The sequence below is a fragment of the Lepus europaeus genome, chromosome 14, assembly GCF_033115175.1.
Source record: "Lepus europaeus isolate LE1 chromosome 14, mLepTim1.pri, whole genome shotgun sequence".
Taxonomy (NCBI): Eukaryota; Metazoa; Chordata; class Mammalia; order Lagomorpha; family Leporidae; genus Lepus; species Lepus europaeus.
Genome location: NC_084840.1, coordinates 25,151,120 through 25,169,476, shown reverse-complemented (window position 1 = coordinate 25,169,476; position 18,357 = coordinate 25,151,120). Strand labels below are relative to the sequence as shown.

The following is an 18,357-nucleotide window of genomic DNA, read 5'->3' as shown; positions in this document are numbered from 1 at the left end:
TTCATAGGAAGGAAAGGAAGAAGAAAGGGAAGGAGAGAAAGACGGGGGAGGTAGGGTGGTAGGCCCAGAAAAAAGAGGATTGTGAATAATAATAGTAGTAGTAGCAGCAGCAGTAGTAGCAGTTGTTGTAGTAATAGTTTTCCCAAGCATAGCTAATAAACAGTCACCAAAATCCAAAGCTGACGCTGATCCTAACTTGAGCACCTTAGGATCTCAGAAGAAATCTGCGACAGAGAAAATGTGGGGTCTTAGTGAACCCCTCTTCCCTTCTGGGCTCCAGTGTCCTCTCCCGGAGAGTGAATGAGCTATACAAAAAGCATGAACCATGAGTACAAAGACAGAAAGCCATGATCACATCAGAGTGAAGCACTTCCATGTGATAAGAGACCACCAAAAATGATTAAAAGGCCAGCTCTGGATGAGGACAGCAGTTGGCACACTGTGGCCTCCGCTGAATGTGGCCCACCACCTGCTTTGTAAATAAAGTTTTATTGGAACACATCCATGCCCATTTGTTGACACGTTGGCTGCTTTTGCACTATGGTGACAGAGGTGGGCTCAGCTAAACCCTGGTCTGCTGGTTTCCCTAACGTGGGGCCCAGGTGTGCTTCTCTCCCCAGCCTGGGGCCTCCCGCACTGTGGCCATAGGGGCCATGGTAAGAGCGTGAGACTGGCTGCAGACACCCCATAGCTGTGGCAGGAAATGCAGTAGGAACATGTCCGTTCCCCCAGTGGGCAGTCAGGTGTCTGTTCCCCATGCCAAGGACAGACAGTGCTGTGTCATCTGCTGCTTCTGCAAGTCTCAAGCACGCTGTCTGGTGGCCTGGGAAGATTGTCTGATTGTGGCCATTGAGGCATATTCAATGCTGTGCTTTGTTAGCTCTGCCTCCCGTGGCTGGTCAGTTCCTGACCTAGCTTTATTGGTTTGTCTATTGATTGGCAGATTTTCAGGGAACAGCAGCAGGGAGGGGGCCTCTTTCTGAAATGAGATGGGGACCTGGGACCACCAGCTTCCCTGTGCTTGCTGTCCCAGCCTGTTGAAGTGAATCCCTGGGCGTCGGCAGTGAGGAGCGGCTGAGTCCTTGGCAGACAAGCGGGAGGAGACAAAATGGATTTGAGGGCTCACACCTAGGTCCAAATTCCTCCTGGCTCTACCACGTGCTAGCCAAGCAACCTCTGGGCCCTGCTGTCCGCATTCGTGACACAGCAATGGTTGTCACCCAGCTAACTCACCTGGTTTAGTGGACTTTTTTAATCCAGGAAAAAAGTCACATGTGGAAAATGGTCTGCTGGTGAAATGTCGCTGAGAATTGGGGGTGGAATAGGGGAGGGAGAGTGGAGTAGAGCAAGGCGCGTGGGGACATGGGGGCCCTGCCAGTGGCTGGCACTGAGGCCCTTCTGCCACCCCTGTTCAGCTCCCCAGTTCCCACTGTTCTCCTCTGAGCGAGCAGAATGGCTTTTCCTGAACACTCAAGCCACTGCCCTCCCCGGCTGGGGCTCCCAGTTTGGGCCATTCTGCACGCACTTAGCTATCCTTCTGCCAGTCCGGGTCTGAACAGGTCTGTGTCCACACTGTGCCCAGCTCCGATCAGCTACAGCTCCTTGGGCCAGGTGGCAGGACTGCCCCCCAGCCCAGATGGTTCAAGGACACACGAGGGCCACATTGTCAGTATGAGGAAGGCGAGACCTTAAATCCAGGATGGGGTGGGACAGAAACTGCATTTACTGAGCGTGCTGCGGAGGGGTGGGGGCATGCGCATTGCATACATTACATCTCATGGAGCTCCCTGGCCACCCCTGGGGCACCACTAACAGCCTGCGTTTTCTCCTCACAGTGAGAGTCAAGGGAGAAGCAGCAGCTGCCCGTGGCCTCTGCAAGGGGCTGCGGCCTGGGTGGCAGGCAGGTGCCTCTGCCCACAGGATGGATATCAGACAAGTCTGGGCTGAGCCTCCAGCTATATACCTTCTTGGCCTTAGCTTCCTCCTCTGTGTAATGGGATGACAGTAATGGCTACTGCATGGGGTTGTTTTACAAGTTCATTTAAATAATGTATGCAAAGGGTTGCAAACAGCGCCTGCCCATAGTACTGCCTCCATGGGCGCAGCCACTCTGTGATTTGGGTACACAGGGGCTCACCTTTCCGTCGTTTTGTCCTCTGTGCTGCCGTGTCTGCCCTTCCACTTGCTGTTTCTTGTTTGATTGTGCTCTCCCTCTGTGAAGGATTCTTGTCTCCTCCTTCTGCCTCTTCGCCCCGTCATGATGCTGCGTGCCGTCTATCCTCCTCTTAGAGCATCTGTCTTGGATGCCCACTTTGCCTGCTTCCTCCAGACCCTTCACAGGAGAAGCTCCCAGTGGTCAGAATTGACCTCAGTGGGGCCAGGTTGCAGGGCTTGGTCTCTCCCTGCCTTCCCTCCCCCAGCGAAAGCCAAACATGCGGCAGGCAGCCCTGCTTCGTATCCGTGGGCTGGGGAGCTGATAGGTGTGGGGCAGCAAAAGTAAATTACTCAGATCCTTAGCTGCTTGTAACTTCCTTTCTGTTTTTTAGATTTATTTAAATTTGAAAATCAGAGTGGCAGAGATGAGGATAGAGACAGAGATGGAGAGATCTTCTGTCTCCGGTTCTCTCCCCAGATGGCTGCAATGGCCAGGGCTGGGCCAAGTGGAAGCAAGGAGCTTCATCGGGACTCTCATGTAGGTGGCAGGGGCCCAAACACTGGGGCTGTCTTCTGCTGTTTTTCCCAGGCCATGAGCAGGGACCTGGATCAGAAGTGGAGCAACCGAGACACCAACTAGTGCCCATTTGGGATTCTGGCATCGCGGGTGGTGGCTTTACCCATTACGCCACCAGTTTCTGGCACCTGCTTGCAACTTCTGTGCCAACTCACATGCCACAGGTTACTCTTGTAGTGAACATACCTGCCTTGCTAACCTATTGGATGGAGGACTCACTTCTACCACTTGTGTATCAAAGAGAAAAGTGCAGTCCACAACCTGCAGCCATGCACCAGCTGTCTATGATAATGCCACACGACATAGAGACAGAGTAAAGGAGGTGGAGGTGATGCAACCACTTGATTTGTACCCCACGTCCCCTAATATTGTACCAGCTGCTTCCTAAAAATTAAAATGTCACTTTCCCAGGTGCACTGATATGGGTTACCTTACCAGGAACAGGCTTGGCTGGTGTGTGGCCACTGGTGGCAGAGAGTCCTTGAAAAGACTGCCCTTGGAAGGTCATGTGGCCAGGCCTCTCTAGAGAGGAGCTGAGCCCAGAGCCCTGGCCATAGTCACAGGGAGGGTCCAGCACCTCCCTCGGCGGCACTGAGCTGCAGAAGCACGGTGTGCAGTCTGCCGTCATCTGTCTGGAGACTTGGTGTGACTGTGCAGTCCAGGAGATATATCACTGCATTTGCTGCCTGGGCCTGAGGAGCCCCTACATATGTCATCTGGGATTGAAATCAACACATCTCAGATCTGTGTCTGGCAGAGCTTCTTACAGGCCTGCAGGTTGAGACTCCGCAGGCCCAGTTGAGTTCTCAGCCCGGAGTGTGGGGCTCGGTTCTGGGCCTGGGTAATCAGCCCTTGTCACATTTTATCACTGACTCATTTATCTGCAAAGGACTTTGATTTAAATCCCAATGCAAACTCCAAGCCTGGTACAAATGCACGTACTGCCCATGCTGCTTGTGCCAGAGTCCACGTAGCTCACAAGTCTTCGGCTCTTCCCAGGTTCAGACACATGAACTACTTCTCTTCCCAGGGCCCTCGTCTTTGGCCGCAGAGCTTGGATGTCAGCCGACTTGAGCTCTGGTCACAGTTTTACCCACTACTGACTGTGTAACCATCGGAGAAGGACTTACCCTCTCTGAACCCGAGTCCTCCCTTTGGAAAAAGGAGTAACCGTAGTTCTGGTTGAGAGTTAATAGGATAAGGCATAGAAAACGCTCAGGGTTGGCCTGCTCAGTGGACAGCTGGGCATTCACTGTTCAACCAAGCCTCAGTTGGGCAGGGGATGAGTCTTCAGAAGAAAGGGTTTCCAAGACAAACTTGGGGGAAGACCTGCTGCCTCCTGCCTGAGCGGGCTGTGCTCACTAAGTGTGAGCAAAGGCAGATAGATCCTCAGAATGAGAATAGAGCGGGGGAGAAGGGGTGGCCCTTAGTCCTTGTTGAGGCTTCCACCAGGGACAGTGGCACTCTTGTCCTTGATCAGACAAGGGCTGTGGATAACCAGGCAGGGTCAAGTTCCTTTCCTTCTCTTGCTGCTGGTTCTTTTGGGAGGAAGACATCCACTTCCACTGGTGTCGAGTGGAGCGTCCCCCTCCTCCTCCTGCTGTCTGCACCTGAACTCTCTCCAGCCCCCACCCTCTATCCCCCATCCCTGCAATCAGTCAGGAATCCAGTCCAGAGAACAGAAGCTGAAACTACACTGGTTTTATTTAAGTTATGCAAGTTTTATGTATTTCATATATACAGATTTAGGAACATAGTGACACTCCCCCCAGCCTCCCTCCCATCCAAGCTCCTCCCTCTCACATTCACACTCTTAATTTTTATCAAGATCTATGTCCAGTTTACATCATGATTGTATAGTTAACCCTATACTAAGTAAAAGAGTTCAACAAATAGTATGAAGAAAACAGTAACAGCCACACTGTTCCTCAACAGAAAAGGGCTGTAAACAATCATCGAATCTCAAAATGGCCATTTCACTCCTTAACATTACATTTCAGGCACTCCATTAGTTACCTTGGATCAGGGAAGACCTGTGTTATCTTTTTGGGACTGGCTTATTTCACTAAGTACAATAGTTTCCAATTGTATTCATCTTATTGCAAAAGACAGCATTTTTTTTTAAACAGCTGGGTGTATATGTACCATAATTTCTTTATCCAGTCAACAGATGATGGACATCTGGGTTGATTCCATAACTTAGCTTTTGTGAATTGTGCTGCAATGACCATGGGGGTACAGATAACTCTTTCATATGTTGACTTATTTTGGTTTGGATAAATTCCCTGGAGTGGGATGGCTGGGTCATATGGTAGATCTATATTTAGATTTCTGAGGTATCTCCATACTGTCTTCCACAGCGGCTACACCAATATACACTCCCATCAACAGTGGATTAGGGACCTTTTCCCCACATCCTCACCAGCATTATCTGTTTGTTGCTTTGCGTATGTGAGCCATTCTAAGGGGAGTGAGGTAAAACCTTATTGTGGTTTTGATTTGCTTTTCCCTGATAGCTAGTGATCCTGAGCATTTTTCCAAGTGTCTGTTGGCCATTTGAATATCCTCTCTTGAAAAATACCTGTTCAAGTCCTTTGCCCATTTCTTAACTGGAATGTTTGCTTTGTTGTTGAGTTTTTTGAGCTTTTTATAGATTCTGGATGTTAACCCCTTATCAGTTGCATAGCTTGCAAATATCTTCTCCCATTCTGTCGGTTGCCTCTTTACTTTGCTGTTTCTTTTGGAGCACTGAAGCTTCTCAGCTTGATGAAATCCATTTGTCAATTTTGTCTTTGATTGCCTGTGCTTCTGGGGTCTTTTTCAAGAAGCCTTTGCCTAAGTCAATGTCTTGCAGAGTTTCCCCAGTGTTTTCTAGTAATTTGATGGTATTGGGTCATAGATTCAGGTTTGATCCATGTTGAGTGCAGTTTTAAGGTGTAAGGTAGGGGTCTAGTTTCATACTTCTGAACATGGAAATCCAGTTTCCCCAGCACCATTTGTGGCAGAGTCTGTCCTTGCTCCAGGGATTGCTTTTAGCTCCTTTATCAAAGATAAATTGGTTGTAGATGTGCACGCCACTGGTTTTAAAGAGAGGAGTTGGTGTTGGAAGCTGAGACAGCAAACAGGAGATGCTGATTATGCCCAGAGACTGGTAGTTGAGAGCAGCAGTGCCCTTGCAGGCTGGGAGCATGGAAGGGCAGCCTTACGAAAACCTGGCAGGTCAGAGGAGGAGCCCAACACCGGGGAGGCGATGCTCCACACAGGTGAGTAATGATCTGGGCAGGGGTGCAGTAGTCTTGTGCTGGGACCTCTGAGGAGCAGGCATCCTGGGGCTTATCCTGACTCTGGAAGGGAACTTGGCTTAGGTGTGCAGGGGATGAGAGCAAGGAGCTGAGACCTGACCTGGGGGGGGGGGCACAGCTGGGAGCCAGCAGGGCTTGTGCAGGGGAGCACCCAAGGATGCACCTGAAGCTGACCACAGCCTGCTGCAGCAGGGACTATAGGAGCTGAAAGCAGGAAGTTGTTTCTCTCCTCCTTCACCCTCCTCTTGCAGTGGCCATGGGCAGACCCTGATGGGAAGCCAGCTGGCAAGGGAGTCTGGGAAACTGGTGGGCTGGCTCTAGTGCCCGTGACTCCAGGCAGAGTGCAAGGGGAGGACTCCACAATGACTTTGGACATGGAAGTAATTGACATGCTGTGTGTGGGGGGGGGAGGCACAGCTGCTGTCTCTGAGTGCGGACCAAGCATCCCCTAAATCCCTCTGTGTTCAGTATGCACTGTGGGAGAATTTTTGAATGTTTGCTCAGAGCTGTGTCTCTGTAGAGTAGGGTTTTGGAGAAAGCAATTTCTCCCCATAAGGACCCTGAGCCTCAGGGGTGGGGGGGTATTGGACATTGTGGTTGAACTGCCCCTTGGATGCCTGAGTTCCATATTGGAGTGCCTGGGTTCGAATCCCTGCTCAGTTTCTGACCTAGCTTCCTGCTAATGCATTCTGGGAGGCAGCAGGTGATGGATAAAGTGCTTGGGTCCCTACCTGGATGGAGCTCCTGGCTCAGGTGTGGCCCAGCCCTGGATGTCACAGGCTTTAGGGGAATGAACCAGCAGATGGGAGATCTCCCTCCCTCCATCTCCCTCCCCCTCTCCCAGCAGGGAGTTCTGTTTGGTAGAAGACAGGAGAGATGGCACTGTGGACTTTGACAGCACAGCTCTCCTGAAGGAGCCCTGGGATGCTCACGGGTCCTCTGCTGTAGGAAATGGGCTATATGGCTCTGGGTCCTTGCCATCCCTAGATCCCCAGGGTAGCTACAGTTGCAGCACCTGGCTGAGAGCTCCCCTGTCCCTTTCTGGGGGACAGGGCGTGGCTCTGCTCCCCACTGCACACATGCCCTGCAGGCAGAGCAGATATAAATAACCAGGGCCCAGCAGAGCTATTTTTGTCTTCAGATCCAGAGCCTCAGGGCTCTGCCTAGGATGGCACCCAAGGAGGGGTGGGGGTAGAGGCTAGAGATGCCTGGTGCCCAGGGGTGGTGGGGGTAGCTGGGGAGGGGCTCCCCATGTGCAGTTTGCCTGGGTGTGTGCATGTGCATGTCGTCTGTACACGAGTGGGCAATATATGCCTGGGTGGGCAGTCTTGCCCCGTCTCCCAGGGTGTGTCCTTAATGGCCCAGTCTTCACCTCCAGGCTAGGGTAGTGGCTCTCAAATGGAGGGGAAGGTGGGGTAGCAGAGGGATGCTTGGGGAAGAGCACAGCCTTGGGTATTTTGAAAAAGCTCCCCTGGTGATTGTGTTTCCCTCAAGAACTGCTGCAGGTGGAGGGAAGGGGGTGCAACCTGGCATCCTCCCATAGCACACTGCCGGACAGATCGGAGCCCCGAGGGCCAGCAGCTCGGCCACACCCTCGAGGGGGCATTGGATGGAAGCGGGGGAAGTTGGATTTTAAAAACTGAGCTCCCAAGGTTTCTTCTTATCTGATTATTTCTCCTTCTATGAGGGACCACATAGAGTGGTCCACTTCGGAGAGAGGCATGGACAAACAGGCTACCAAAGCTGCTTCTGGAAGGGTTTGGGGCCAAAGCCCTGGAGGACTCGAGTGTGTTCCCCAGGGAGGCCCTGACACTGCTTACGCTCCTGAGGAACTTGGCCCAGGTGAGGCCAAAGGTCAAAGCTGAGAGCTTGCAGAGGGTTCCATCCCTCCTCCTGCTGTGAACAGGCATGGTCACCTAGAGGCAGCCATGTCGTGTGTCGTCCACTCTGCTTCCCTGGGCTGCCCCTGCACATCCGTCACTAGCCATAGTCTTCAACCCGGCCTCCCTCCCACCCAAGTCCAGGTTCTGGGTCCTCCTAGCCTGACAATGACTTCAGCCACACTGGAGGAGGACTGGGCGGGGAGCGCGTGGAGGGCGAGGGTCTATGAGACCTTGCTGAAGCTATGCACAGGGTGGGGCTGCTGAAGTTTAGCACTGGAGCACGAGAGAAAAACAGCCTTGCCTTAATGCTGTGAATCCAGGGGCATCTCCCGATGTTTCATTGCAATCCCACAGCAAAGCTGCGGCATTTTGTACGTAAGACGGTTAAATCTTGGGGAGATCGAGCCATTTCCTCAGGGTTGGCCACAGCCCACAGCGGGTGGGCATCTGCACTTGCCAGCACCTCTGCGGCTCTCAGCTGTGTAAAGGGGACTGCAGGAGCAGCGGGGCCCCGGACGAACACCCGGCAGAGCACAGAGGGCAGGGCTCTGCACGGGAGGCAGAAAGGGCCACCATAACAAGTGACCACAACCTTGGTGGCTTAAACCAACAGTAATTTCTTCTCATGGTTCTTGGGGACAGAAGTCTCCAGCTTTGGTTCCTTGTGGAGTTTCCGAGGGAGGTTCCATGTCGTGCCTCTCCTGGCTTCTGGTTGCTATTGGCAGTCCTTGGCTTGTAGCCATAAACGCCCACGTACCTGTCTTTCCATGGCCTTTGACCGTCTTTCTTTTATAAGTTGGGGCCCACCTTAATACAGGGCCCTTTCATTTCAAGATCTTTCCTTCCTTACATCTGCACAGAACCTCATTCCTAATAAGCTCATATTCTGAGGTTCTGGGTGGCACGTATTTCATTCCACTACACAGGGAGCACAGAGCCAGGAGAGGTGACAAATATGGCCCCTCAGGAAATGCCAGAGGCCAGCCATTCCTGCCCAGCAGTGCCAGCTCTCCCGTGAGCAGCAGCCAAGGGCTGCATCTCATTTGCTGGGTGACACTGAGAAGGACGGACGGACCCTCGTCTGTTTTGGGCTTGAACCTTTAGAAAACTAGAGGAACAGGTGTGTCTGAGGGAGTCTTTCGGGCTCTAGATGAGTTTGTCCAAAGAAGACCTTTCTCATCTACCTACTCTCGGCGCCCACCTCTCCCAAGAGTGAATGTGACGATATCACAGGGTAATTGGGCAAGTCACTCTTGATTAAAGCCAGTAGAAAGCATATTAGGCTTTGTGGTAGTGGGAGGGACCAACCCACCAGCAGCGCACTAAGAGCCAGTGGACAAATGGGAGCCGCACATCTCTGGCCTCCAAGTTGTTCCTCAGTAGAGTCCACTGGGCCCTCTGTCCACTCCTCTTCCTACCCAGTGCTGTGCCCCAAGGTCACCAGCGGCCAGTAGGGTCACCTGTCACCTCAGCATGCCACAAGGAGCAAAGATTTTTCCAATAAACAAAACACCCAGGCTCAGATGTTGCATAACCCCTCTTACCTGCCTTGACCAATCAGTCTGGACTCTGCCCTCAGTCCTTGTTGCATCTTGATGCATTCAAGGACCACATGGCTTAGTGCACCTAGCAGGTCATTCTCTCCGTAAATGCTTTGGGAACCTTGGCTTCTTGGCCCATCTTGTGCCCTTGGCCAGACCTTCTCTCTGCGTCACAGGGCTGCCCCTGAATTCTTTAGATACTTTGCCAGTAGACAAAGCATCACTCCTGGAAACTAGTGGAGCAGGCTGATAGGGCAGGAATAGAAGTCGTCAAAATATACTGAGAAAAACTTTAATTCAACCCAAAGCTTTTTCCATCACAGAATGGCTGAGGACATGAGTCTGGAAGGGGACTCAGGTTTTACTGGGGGAGTGAGGAGCATATTCTATGACTTCATCCTTTGGGTAATCATTTACCCTTTCTAAACTGTTTATCTGAATAAAATGATAATAAGCATATGCACCTGCTGGAGTTGCTGGAAGGATGGCATGAGCCAGCCCATGTCCAACCTTGAACATGGTCTCTGGCACATGGGGCTGTCTCTCGGGCCTGCTACCACAGGGACATCCTTCTACACTGGGCGGTGTTTCTGCCTTTGTGTCTCCCATGCTCTGTTCCCTGTCTGGAACATCTCCCTAGTGTTTCACCTTTTCTAGCTGATCCTTCTAGAATCATCGCAAGAGTCCCTCCCAGAGGATACGGAACAATATACTTACCGGGTGTATTAGTTTGCTTTTTTGTATCTATAAGGAAATACTTGGAGTAATTAGCCAGGAAACAAGGCTTCTTTAGCTCAGTTTTAGAGACTGAAGGCCCAACCAGGGGAGCCTGGTGAGGGCCCCTAACAGCATCATCTCAAGGCAGATGGCATCACTCTGTGGGAGTGAGTGGGGTCCCCCGAGAACCCTATCAATCCTTCCAGTGGCTGTGCCCCCAGTGACCCAAGGACCCTGTCAGGCCCCACCACATCCCACCATTGCCACTTGGGCACCAAGCTTCCAATACACGAACGCTTGGGAGACAAACCACATCCCAACCACAGCACAGGACAACTCAGTCAAGCACTCTTCTTAAGGGTTTACTGACACTTGCAATTCAACCTACACAGCAGCCTCTGGCCTCAGGTGGTACCTGCTGTTACAGACCAGGGAATGCAGGCTTGGGGAACCTGGTCCTGTCCACCTGACTTTCAAAGCTCGTGCTCCTGCTGTCAGCCCACGCTGAGCCCAGGAGCTCCTGCCCACCTCCTCCCACACTGGACTCACTCAGCACTCTGCACTTCCCCTGTGAGTTAACCAGGCTCTCTCCCCGGGCCTGGCCTCCTCTTCCCCTCCGGCTGCAGGCTCGGGCAGTGGAGTCATTGCCCAGCCAGCTGGCCCAGGTCTGCCTCCCTGATTTGTGATGCTGTTGAGGGAAAATGCAGTAGTTGATTCCACAGTCACGCTGAGGAAGTGGACTTTTCCAGAAACAAAGCCCAAGCGCTGCCTTATCCTATCTGCCCATCTGCAGTTTGTTTTTCCACTTTAAAATTTGTTTGATGGCCCCATTTGTTAATCTTTATGTTTTATGCTCTGCCGTAAAACCAGGCAGGGTAACTGGTAGGTTCTGAGGAGGGAGTGAGGACAGCTACGTCACCAGGGCCTGCAGGGACCCCGCATGCCGGATGCTCTGTCACTCAGGGTGGCTCCAGCACAGATCCCAGCTGTGGGAGGAGGGGAGACCTAGCTCTGTTTACGTGGCGCTGCCTGTATCTGTCCCCTGAGTGCCCTACAAACCACAGGTGCTCAATACGTGTGTGTTTGGCTTTGCGTCTCTCATTCCACATTGTGAGCCAACTGTTGTTGGGCCTAGGGAAGAAGGGGCTGGCAGCCTCCATCAATCACGCTTCAGGGACTAGGGACAGCCACTCCCTCCCCGCCTCAGTCCCGGGCAGTGCACAGAAGGGCCGAGGCTGGCTGGAAGGGTGTGTGCAGGGGCTGGGGAGGCGTGAGGCCTCCCTCACGGTGAGCGTGAGCTACATGCATGGAAGATGGCAGAACAACAGTGGCCTCACCAGCCATCAGGCCAGAGGTTCCCAGGCCCTACTTAGCAGTCCTGGGTCGGCTGCCTGCCTCAGACTCTCGCGAGACCTAGTTGTGGATGTCATCCCCACCCCAGGGAATTCCCACCCAGCAGGGAAGACCCTCGCCAGATTCTAGAACCACTGACCTGGTCCCTCCAAGGGAGGGCATGGCTGACCCTGGGACAGGCAGTGGCCAGTCTGTAGCACACTGGGACCACGCCAAGCATGTGTTCTCTCTTCAGCTCCCAGCCTTGGGAGTGTGTGTTTGGATCCAAGAGAAAGTACCCCAGTTCCTTTCTGGGTTGTCCCTGGTTTCTATGACTCCTGCTTCGGTCCTGGCCTGACTATGCAGACCACTGACAAGTGACCTTAGGTAGATGTCCATTCCACAGTCGGAGCTCTTTGAAGCATCTCTGCTCCTGCCTGGTGCCGCCCCACGTGAGTGCTCTCAGGACTCCAGCCAGCCTGTTCCCCCTCCCGGGCCTGTCTTTCCCTGCATGCTCCGCGGGGACCCGCTTGTTCAGTGACCCTGAAGGGACTCCTGCTCCCCTTTGGCCTCATCTGGGCTGGAACTTGAGGACTGGGCCCTCTCTCAGTGCAACCCAGAAGACGTGGTTGATTATCCTGAGTCACTGCATATCCCAGGGGGATTGGTTTCTCAAAGTTGGAGATAGTGGCCCAGAGAGCCCCGTAGCTTAAGGATCTGAGTGTCAGCTCAGCTCAGCTCAAGCTTATTTATTAAGGTCCTCCCAGGCTTAGGGCCAGTGCTTGGTGCAAGCTCGGAGGGACGTGAGCTGGAGGAGCAAGGCGGAGCCACGGCTCCATCTCAGCCCTTTGTGCTGGGAAAGTCACCAGCTGCACAGCCTTGCTTACTTTGGTGCACAAATTTTTGAAATCCGTGCATATTTTCTCCATAATATGCATTTTCCATGAACTTTTAGAAGACTTTGCCGGTATCTGTGGACTGGCAGGACTCGGGCTCGATCCAGGAAGGCTCCAAACTCATCCCATCATGGTGTCCTGACCAGGCCAGGTTCAGAGAGGTGGTCTGCCTCCCCGGTGGGTGATGAGAGGGTCACTGTTGGAATGGTTCCTGCCTAGGGATCCCTGATCCCGTGGCAAGAGCAGCAGCCCACATCCTGAAGTCCTGCTGTGCACCAGCTGTGCGCCACTGAGCAAGCTTCAGTCTCAACAACCTGTGATGGACGCGCTGTGCACATCTCCCGAGACGTTTCAGTTCAGTAGGAGAATGCACTTGAGTCTGTGATTTACACTCTGCTATTAAAATCAGTAGCTGTTGGCCGGCGCCGTGGATTAACAGGCTAATCCTCCACCTTGCAGTGCTGGCACACCGGGTTCTAGTCCCGGTTGGGGTGCCGGATTCTATCCCGGTTGCCCCTCTTCCAGGCCAGCTCTCTGCTATGGCCCAAGTCCTTGGGCCTAGCACCCACATGGGAGACCAGGAAGAAGCACCTGGCTCCTGGCTTCGGATCAGCGCGATGGGCCGGCTGCAGCGGCCATTGGAGAGTGAACCAACGGCAAAAAGGAAGACCTTTCTCTCTCTCTCTCTCTCACTATCCACTCTGCCTGTCAAAAAGAAAAGAAAATCAGTAACTATGCATTCTGGGAGGCATCTTCACGATGTCCTCTTAAGGGGTTTTCAAAAACGAGGTTTTGGGTCCTGGAACCCCTTCCTGCAATGACAACGTACCAGGAAGCCCAGTGGGTAAGACAGAAAGATGGAAGCAAGCAAGCCAGGGCCGTGTAGATGGGACCTGGGGCTGCACTGTCGAGCCGTGGAGCGGGGGGGCAAGGCAGCTTGTTCAGCGCCCTGTCCTGGGTGGCAGCAGGGCTGCACAGGGCTCTGTCCATGGTGCCCGACTCTTCCATAGGAAGATCCGAATTTAGACAAAAGGAAAGTTCACGAGCAGTCTTCCTCACTGAAAGGAAAAAAAAAAAAAAAAAAAAAAACACAGAAAAGGTTCATCTCAGAGCTACTTTAAACATCAGCTCTCTGAGCTCATCTAAGAGTATGAAAAATGAGACCAGGCAGGCAGAGATGATGAACTCAGCGTGAGGTCGGCCTGCGATGGAGATGAATGGGAGTGCAAGTCCTGTAGGATTTTATTTACTCACTCCCTCTCTGCGTTGACCATAGAGAAGTCCACCTCTGGTCTCTCTCTCTCTCCCCATCACATCTCCGACGTCAGCAGCAGATCTCCAGGGGGAGCGAACGTCATGTCTTTTCCCTTAGCATGGGCCATGTAAGTAGGGCACCGGCCATCAGTCACGCACTGACACGGTCATCGATTTCTTGATGACCGAGCATCCTGTCTGCCCAGCACGCTGCTGGCGATAGAGTCCCGTAACTGCGCCCCGCCTTCAGGGAGCTTCCATCTGAGGCAATAGGCAGGCGGGCTGCTGCTCACCGTAGGCTGTGGGGATCCTGGAAGGAGGAGAGTCCAGGAAGCTTGTTGGAGTGGATTCTGGAAGGTCAGAAGGGAAAAGGGCCAGCCAGAGCCTGTTGGGCACAGGGAGCATCCCAGGATACAAATTGAAAGTCCTGCCCAGCACTCCTAGGCCTCATCCCTGCTGTGGGAACTGGGGCAGACAGGGAGACGAACTGGCTGGTGCTGGTGGCACCGAGCTCATCATTATGTCACGCAGCCACCCTACACAGATCTGAAGTGCTCGTCAAAATGCCTGGTCACAGCAGCTCTGAGACAGACTCCATGACTAAGTGCTCAAAAAAAAGGGAAAAGAAAAAAACCAAACCCACTGAAGTCAGCAAGCAGGTGCCTCCTCCCCTAGGAGCTACTGCATCTTTCGGATTCTCAAAGGAGGGTGCGGGAAGCTTTCCTTTGGTTGAGACAGCAGGGGTCCAGTGGCTGTGTCTGGCGTGCAGGATGACAACACTCTAGGCAAAGCCAGGAGGTTTCAGGAGAGGAAGCACTGCTCCGAGACGAGACCCCCTCCCAGGGAGTGCCTGGACGGCCCCCACTGGCCGTGCAGCCACAGCATCTGAAAACGTGGGTCAGTCCCAACCCAGGGGGCATGGGGCTGGCACCGCCCATGCAGCCAAGGCCCCAGGCAGCACTGGCTGCCCTCCCGAAGTCCCCCGCAAATGCGTTTTGAGCCTTCTTAGCCTCACCTGTATGCTGGGCCGTGGGATAAATCTTGTGTCGGCTCCTCCATATTAGAGCATCTCACTTCAAGTCTCAGGGGCTGCCCTGGCACTCTGCTATCAAGAGAGTCGGCAAAACAACTGTGTTTCTTTCCTTCGTAACAGCGACTGCGGCCTCTTGATTTCATCTCCTGGGCAAAAGACACCTTCCTGCCGATCCACTGGCTGATCTGTGCTCGTTCACTCATTCCACAGATGTTTATTGAGGGCCCCCAGGCACCTGCTGGAAGTACTCAAGTGACAAAAACAAGCAACATTTTGCTCTTTTAGAGGAGACAAGTTTCCTTCTAACAAGTAGGACACAGTGAGATGGGATAAGCTCTGTTCTGAGCGTGGGACTTCCAGAAGGGTTAAGATGTGCACGGAAACAACTGGGGCTTGCTCGGAAATTGCTCCTCCCAGGAACAGAAGCCCAGGAACTAGCGCGAATGTAAAGGGACAGGGGATACCGGAAGGAAGCTCAGATTCTGCAGAAACACAGGGCAGGGGCAGGAGCCAGAGCAATTAGTTCTAAAGCCGTAGTCTCTCGCGAGGGGTACTGTTACCTTCTCAGCCATTTTTCCCTCTCCCCTCCATCTCACCCTCCTTAATCCCTTCTTCCCACCTCTGTCTCAGCAGTTGTGTACGGGGGGGGGGGGGGGGGGGAGTAGCTGTATCTCTACTACAAATGGATCCAAGATACAGCAAGGCACCAAGCGCCATGAGCACAGAAGGGGAGGTGGGAGGATAAGATAGAGTGCGATGGAATCATGGAAGACTTTCTGGAGGAGGTGCTGTTTGAGTTGGGGTTTGCTGTGAGAGAGGCCTGGACAGAGAGCAGGGGCCATTCCCAGACCAGAGAACAGCACGCACAGGGTCGTGCCACCAGCAAGTCCACTCAGAGTGCTGGGAGAAGGGGTGCTTACCGCTCTGTTATCATCTCGCCATTGCTGGGACACCCTTAGCGGGTTTCTCTGTCCCTCTTCAAGGTGGACAGGATTCTCCTCAGTCCCCGGGTTTGGATCTGCAAGCTGGACCCCAGGAGCAGATGGGTGTGGCTGGGGAGGGGACGCGGGGAGGCAGGATTAGAAAATCACAGCGGGCAAGGACGAGGGACCTTGCCTTGAAGGTTTAGCCCCCTCCCTAGCGCTCAGCCTGGAAGGCCATCCAGTTGACAGGAGCGCCGAGTCAGGCCGAGGTGTGAGCTTCCAGTCTGCCAATGACTTCAACTTGCTGATCGGTCACTGGCGTCAAACCATCCGACGTTTGCTGGCTTCCTTTGGGCTTCACGCTAGATAATGACCATCGTGTCGAGAACGCACTGAGTGGTCCCATCAGGAAGGAAGCCGAGACCCCAGAGTTAGGATTCCTGGTGCAGGTCACACAGCTAGAAGGCAGCGCTGGGGCCTGTGCTGTGTTCTGACTTCAGAGGCCACGACCTGGACACGCCTCCACGTGTGCCTCTGCAGGGCCTCGGGTGCTGTGGCAAGTCCTGGGCACACAAGGCGTTCCAGGTGGGGCAACAGGCGGGCTGCTGCTTCCCCCCACAGCACGGGGCTGTGCTGTGCTGCGCTGCCTGGTGAGCACCACGCCTCTCCTCCTCCATTTATATAAAGACCTACTACAGGGAGCTGCCCACAAGTTCAGAGATGGTACAGGTCAAAGCATGTCCCACAGCTGAACGGCCACGTGCAACACAGGCTAGAAAGTGCAAGTTCATGGGCCATTGTTCCGTAAGCTGCCCTGGAACAAGGAGGACCTCGGTGAGAGATGGGAGTTTAATCCCTTAATCCACATCTGTGGGTGGCAGCTGCAGCCTTGCCTGGTGACAAAGTTGAACTTTATTTGCCCTGGAGTACGGTTTAGGCCAGAGATGTCCAAACTCGGGAGCCCCGGAGACCAGGAGCCCCTTCACGGTGGATGTCCAGCCTTCTCTCTTCCCCATCTCTGAGCTGCCAGTGCAGGCCAGCATCCTGGAGGCAACACGTAAGGCCTTGAGTGCCAGAATGACCATTCTCCAAAAACAGCTCTCAAGGACTCCCCGCTGGAGGGTCTGTGGGAGTGGGTGTGAGGTGGGCTCAGGAAGGTGTGTTCAAGGTAGCACCAGCTGATGCTGCATTGCAAGTAGGGGCAGGGTAAGGGGGCATGGCTCGGAGGCCAGGACAGCCTTCGGTCTCCAGGCAGGTGGCCTTTGTTGCTCTTAAACAGATGGTATAGGTAGGATTCCCTGCTGGTCAGAGCTGGGAAAAGCAACGTGGGGTCCGCCAGGGTTGCTGTGTGGGCGGGGCTGGCCTTGGTTGCGGGAGCCCAGCCCCGCTCACCCCGCGTGTCTTTCTGTTCCCTGCAGATCGTGTTCCGGAAGATCAGCGACGTGAAGCGGGAGGAGGAAGAGCGCATGAAGCGGAAGAACGAGGCCCCGCTGATCCTGCCCCCGGACCACCCGGTGCGGCGCCTCTTCCAGCGCTTCCGGCAGCAGAAGGAGGCCCGGCTGGCGGCCGAGAGGGGCGGCCGGGACCTGGACGACCTGGACGTGGAGAAGGGCAGCGTGCTGGCCGAGCACGCCTCGGCCAACCACAGCCTGGTGAAGGCCAGCGTGGTCACGGTCCGCGAGAGCCCCGCCACGCCCGTGGCCTTCCAGGCGGCCTCCGCCGCAGCCGTGGCGGACCACGCCAAGCTGCACGCGCCGGGCTCCGAGTGCCTGGGCCCCAAGGCGGGCGGGGGCGACTGTGCCAAGCGCAAGGGCTGGGCCCGCTTCAGAGACGCCTGCGCCAAGGGGGAGGACTGGAACAAGGTGTCCAAGGCCGAGTCGATGGAGACGCTGCCCGAGAGGACCAAGGCGGCAGGCGAGGCCACGCTGAAGAAGACGGACTCCTGCGACAGCGGCATCACCAAGAGCGACTTGCGCCTGGACAACGTGGGCGAGGCCCGCAGCCCCCAGGACAGGAGCCCCGTGATGGCGGAGGTCAAGCATTCCTTCTACCCCATCCCGGAGCAGACGCTGCAGGCCACCGTCCTGGAGGTCAAGCACGAGCTGAAGGAGGACATCAAGGCCTTGCACGCCAAGATGAGCACCATCGAGCAGCAGCTGGCCGAGATCCTCAGGCTATTAACTTCCAGAAGGTCCTCCCAGTCCCCGCAGGAGCTGTTTGAGATCTCCAGGCCCCAGTCCCCAGGGTCCGAAAGAGACGTGTTTGGAGCCAGCTGAGAGGTTCTCTTCCGGAGTCAAGGACAAAACCCTAGACCCCCCTGCCCGGACACCACCCACCACCCATGCCCACGCGGCCAACAGTTTTCAAGGCAGGTTTCTCCCGAGGGAAAACCTGAGCAGGACCCGTGGCTCAGCAGGTGTGCTCTCCCTGGAGAACAGGAGGGGGCGAGGGGCAGCGCGCCCCGAGCCTGCAAGCCGGCAGCTGCCTCTGCAGTGGATCCACACCATTCCCCGGGAAGGGGCAGGCTGGCTCCGGGGGACTTCCTTCGTTTGTAATTTTTTACTACTGCGATATTTGTATAAGGTTCAAACTACCAGAAAAGAGTGGCCACCGCGCGGGAGTGGGCAGGGGAGTGCCCGGAGCCCTCCTGGACTCCTGTAAATACCTGTTTGCCTGTCGACACTGGTGAGGAGCTTGGGGAGCCTGTCCACTTCCTGCCTCTGAAGGTGCAGGCGGCTGGTGCCT

The 18,357-nt window shown here is 54.5% G+C and overlaps 1 protein-coding gene across 2 annotated transcripts in view; it reads left to right on the top strand.

The window, feature by feature from the left end:
* KCNH1 (potassium voltage-gated channel subfamily H member 1) overlaps positions 1–17,888 on the top strand; it is a 377,968-nt gene extending 360,080 nt beyond the window's left edge. For both annotated transcript variants that reach the window (XM_062211318.1, XM_062211317.1), the window contains exon 11: positions 17,031–17,888. In XM_062211318.1, the coding sequence (XP_062067302.1) occupies positions 17,031–17,888 (858 nt within the window). The remainder of the gene's footprint in view (positions 1–17,030) is intronic.
* Positions 17,889–18,357: the final 469 nt, after the last annotated feature.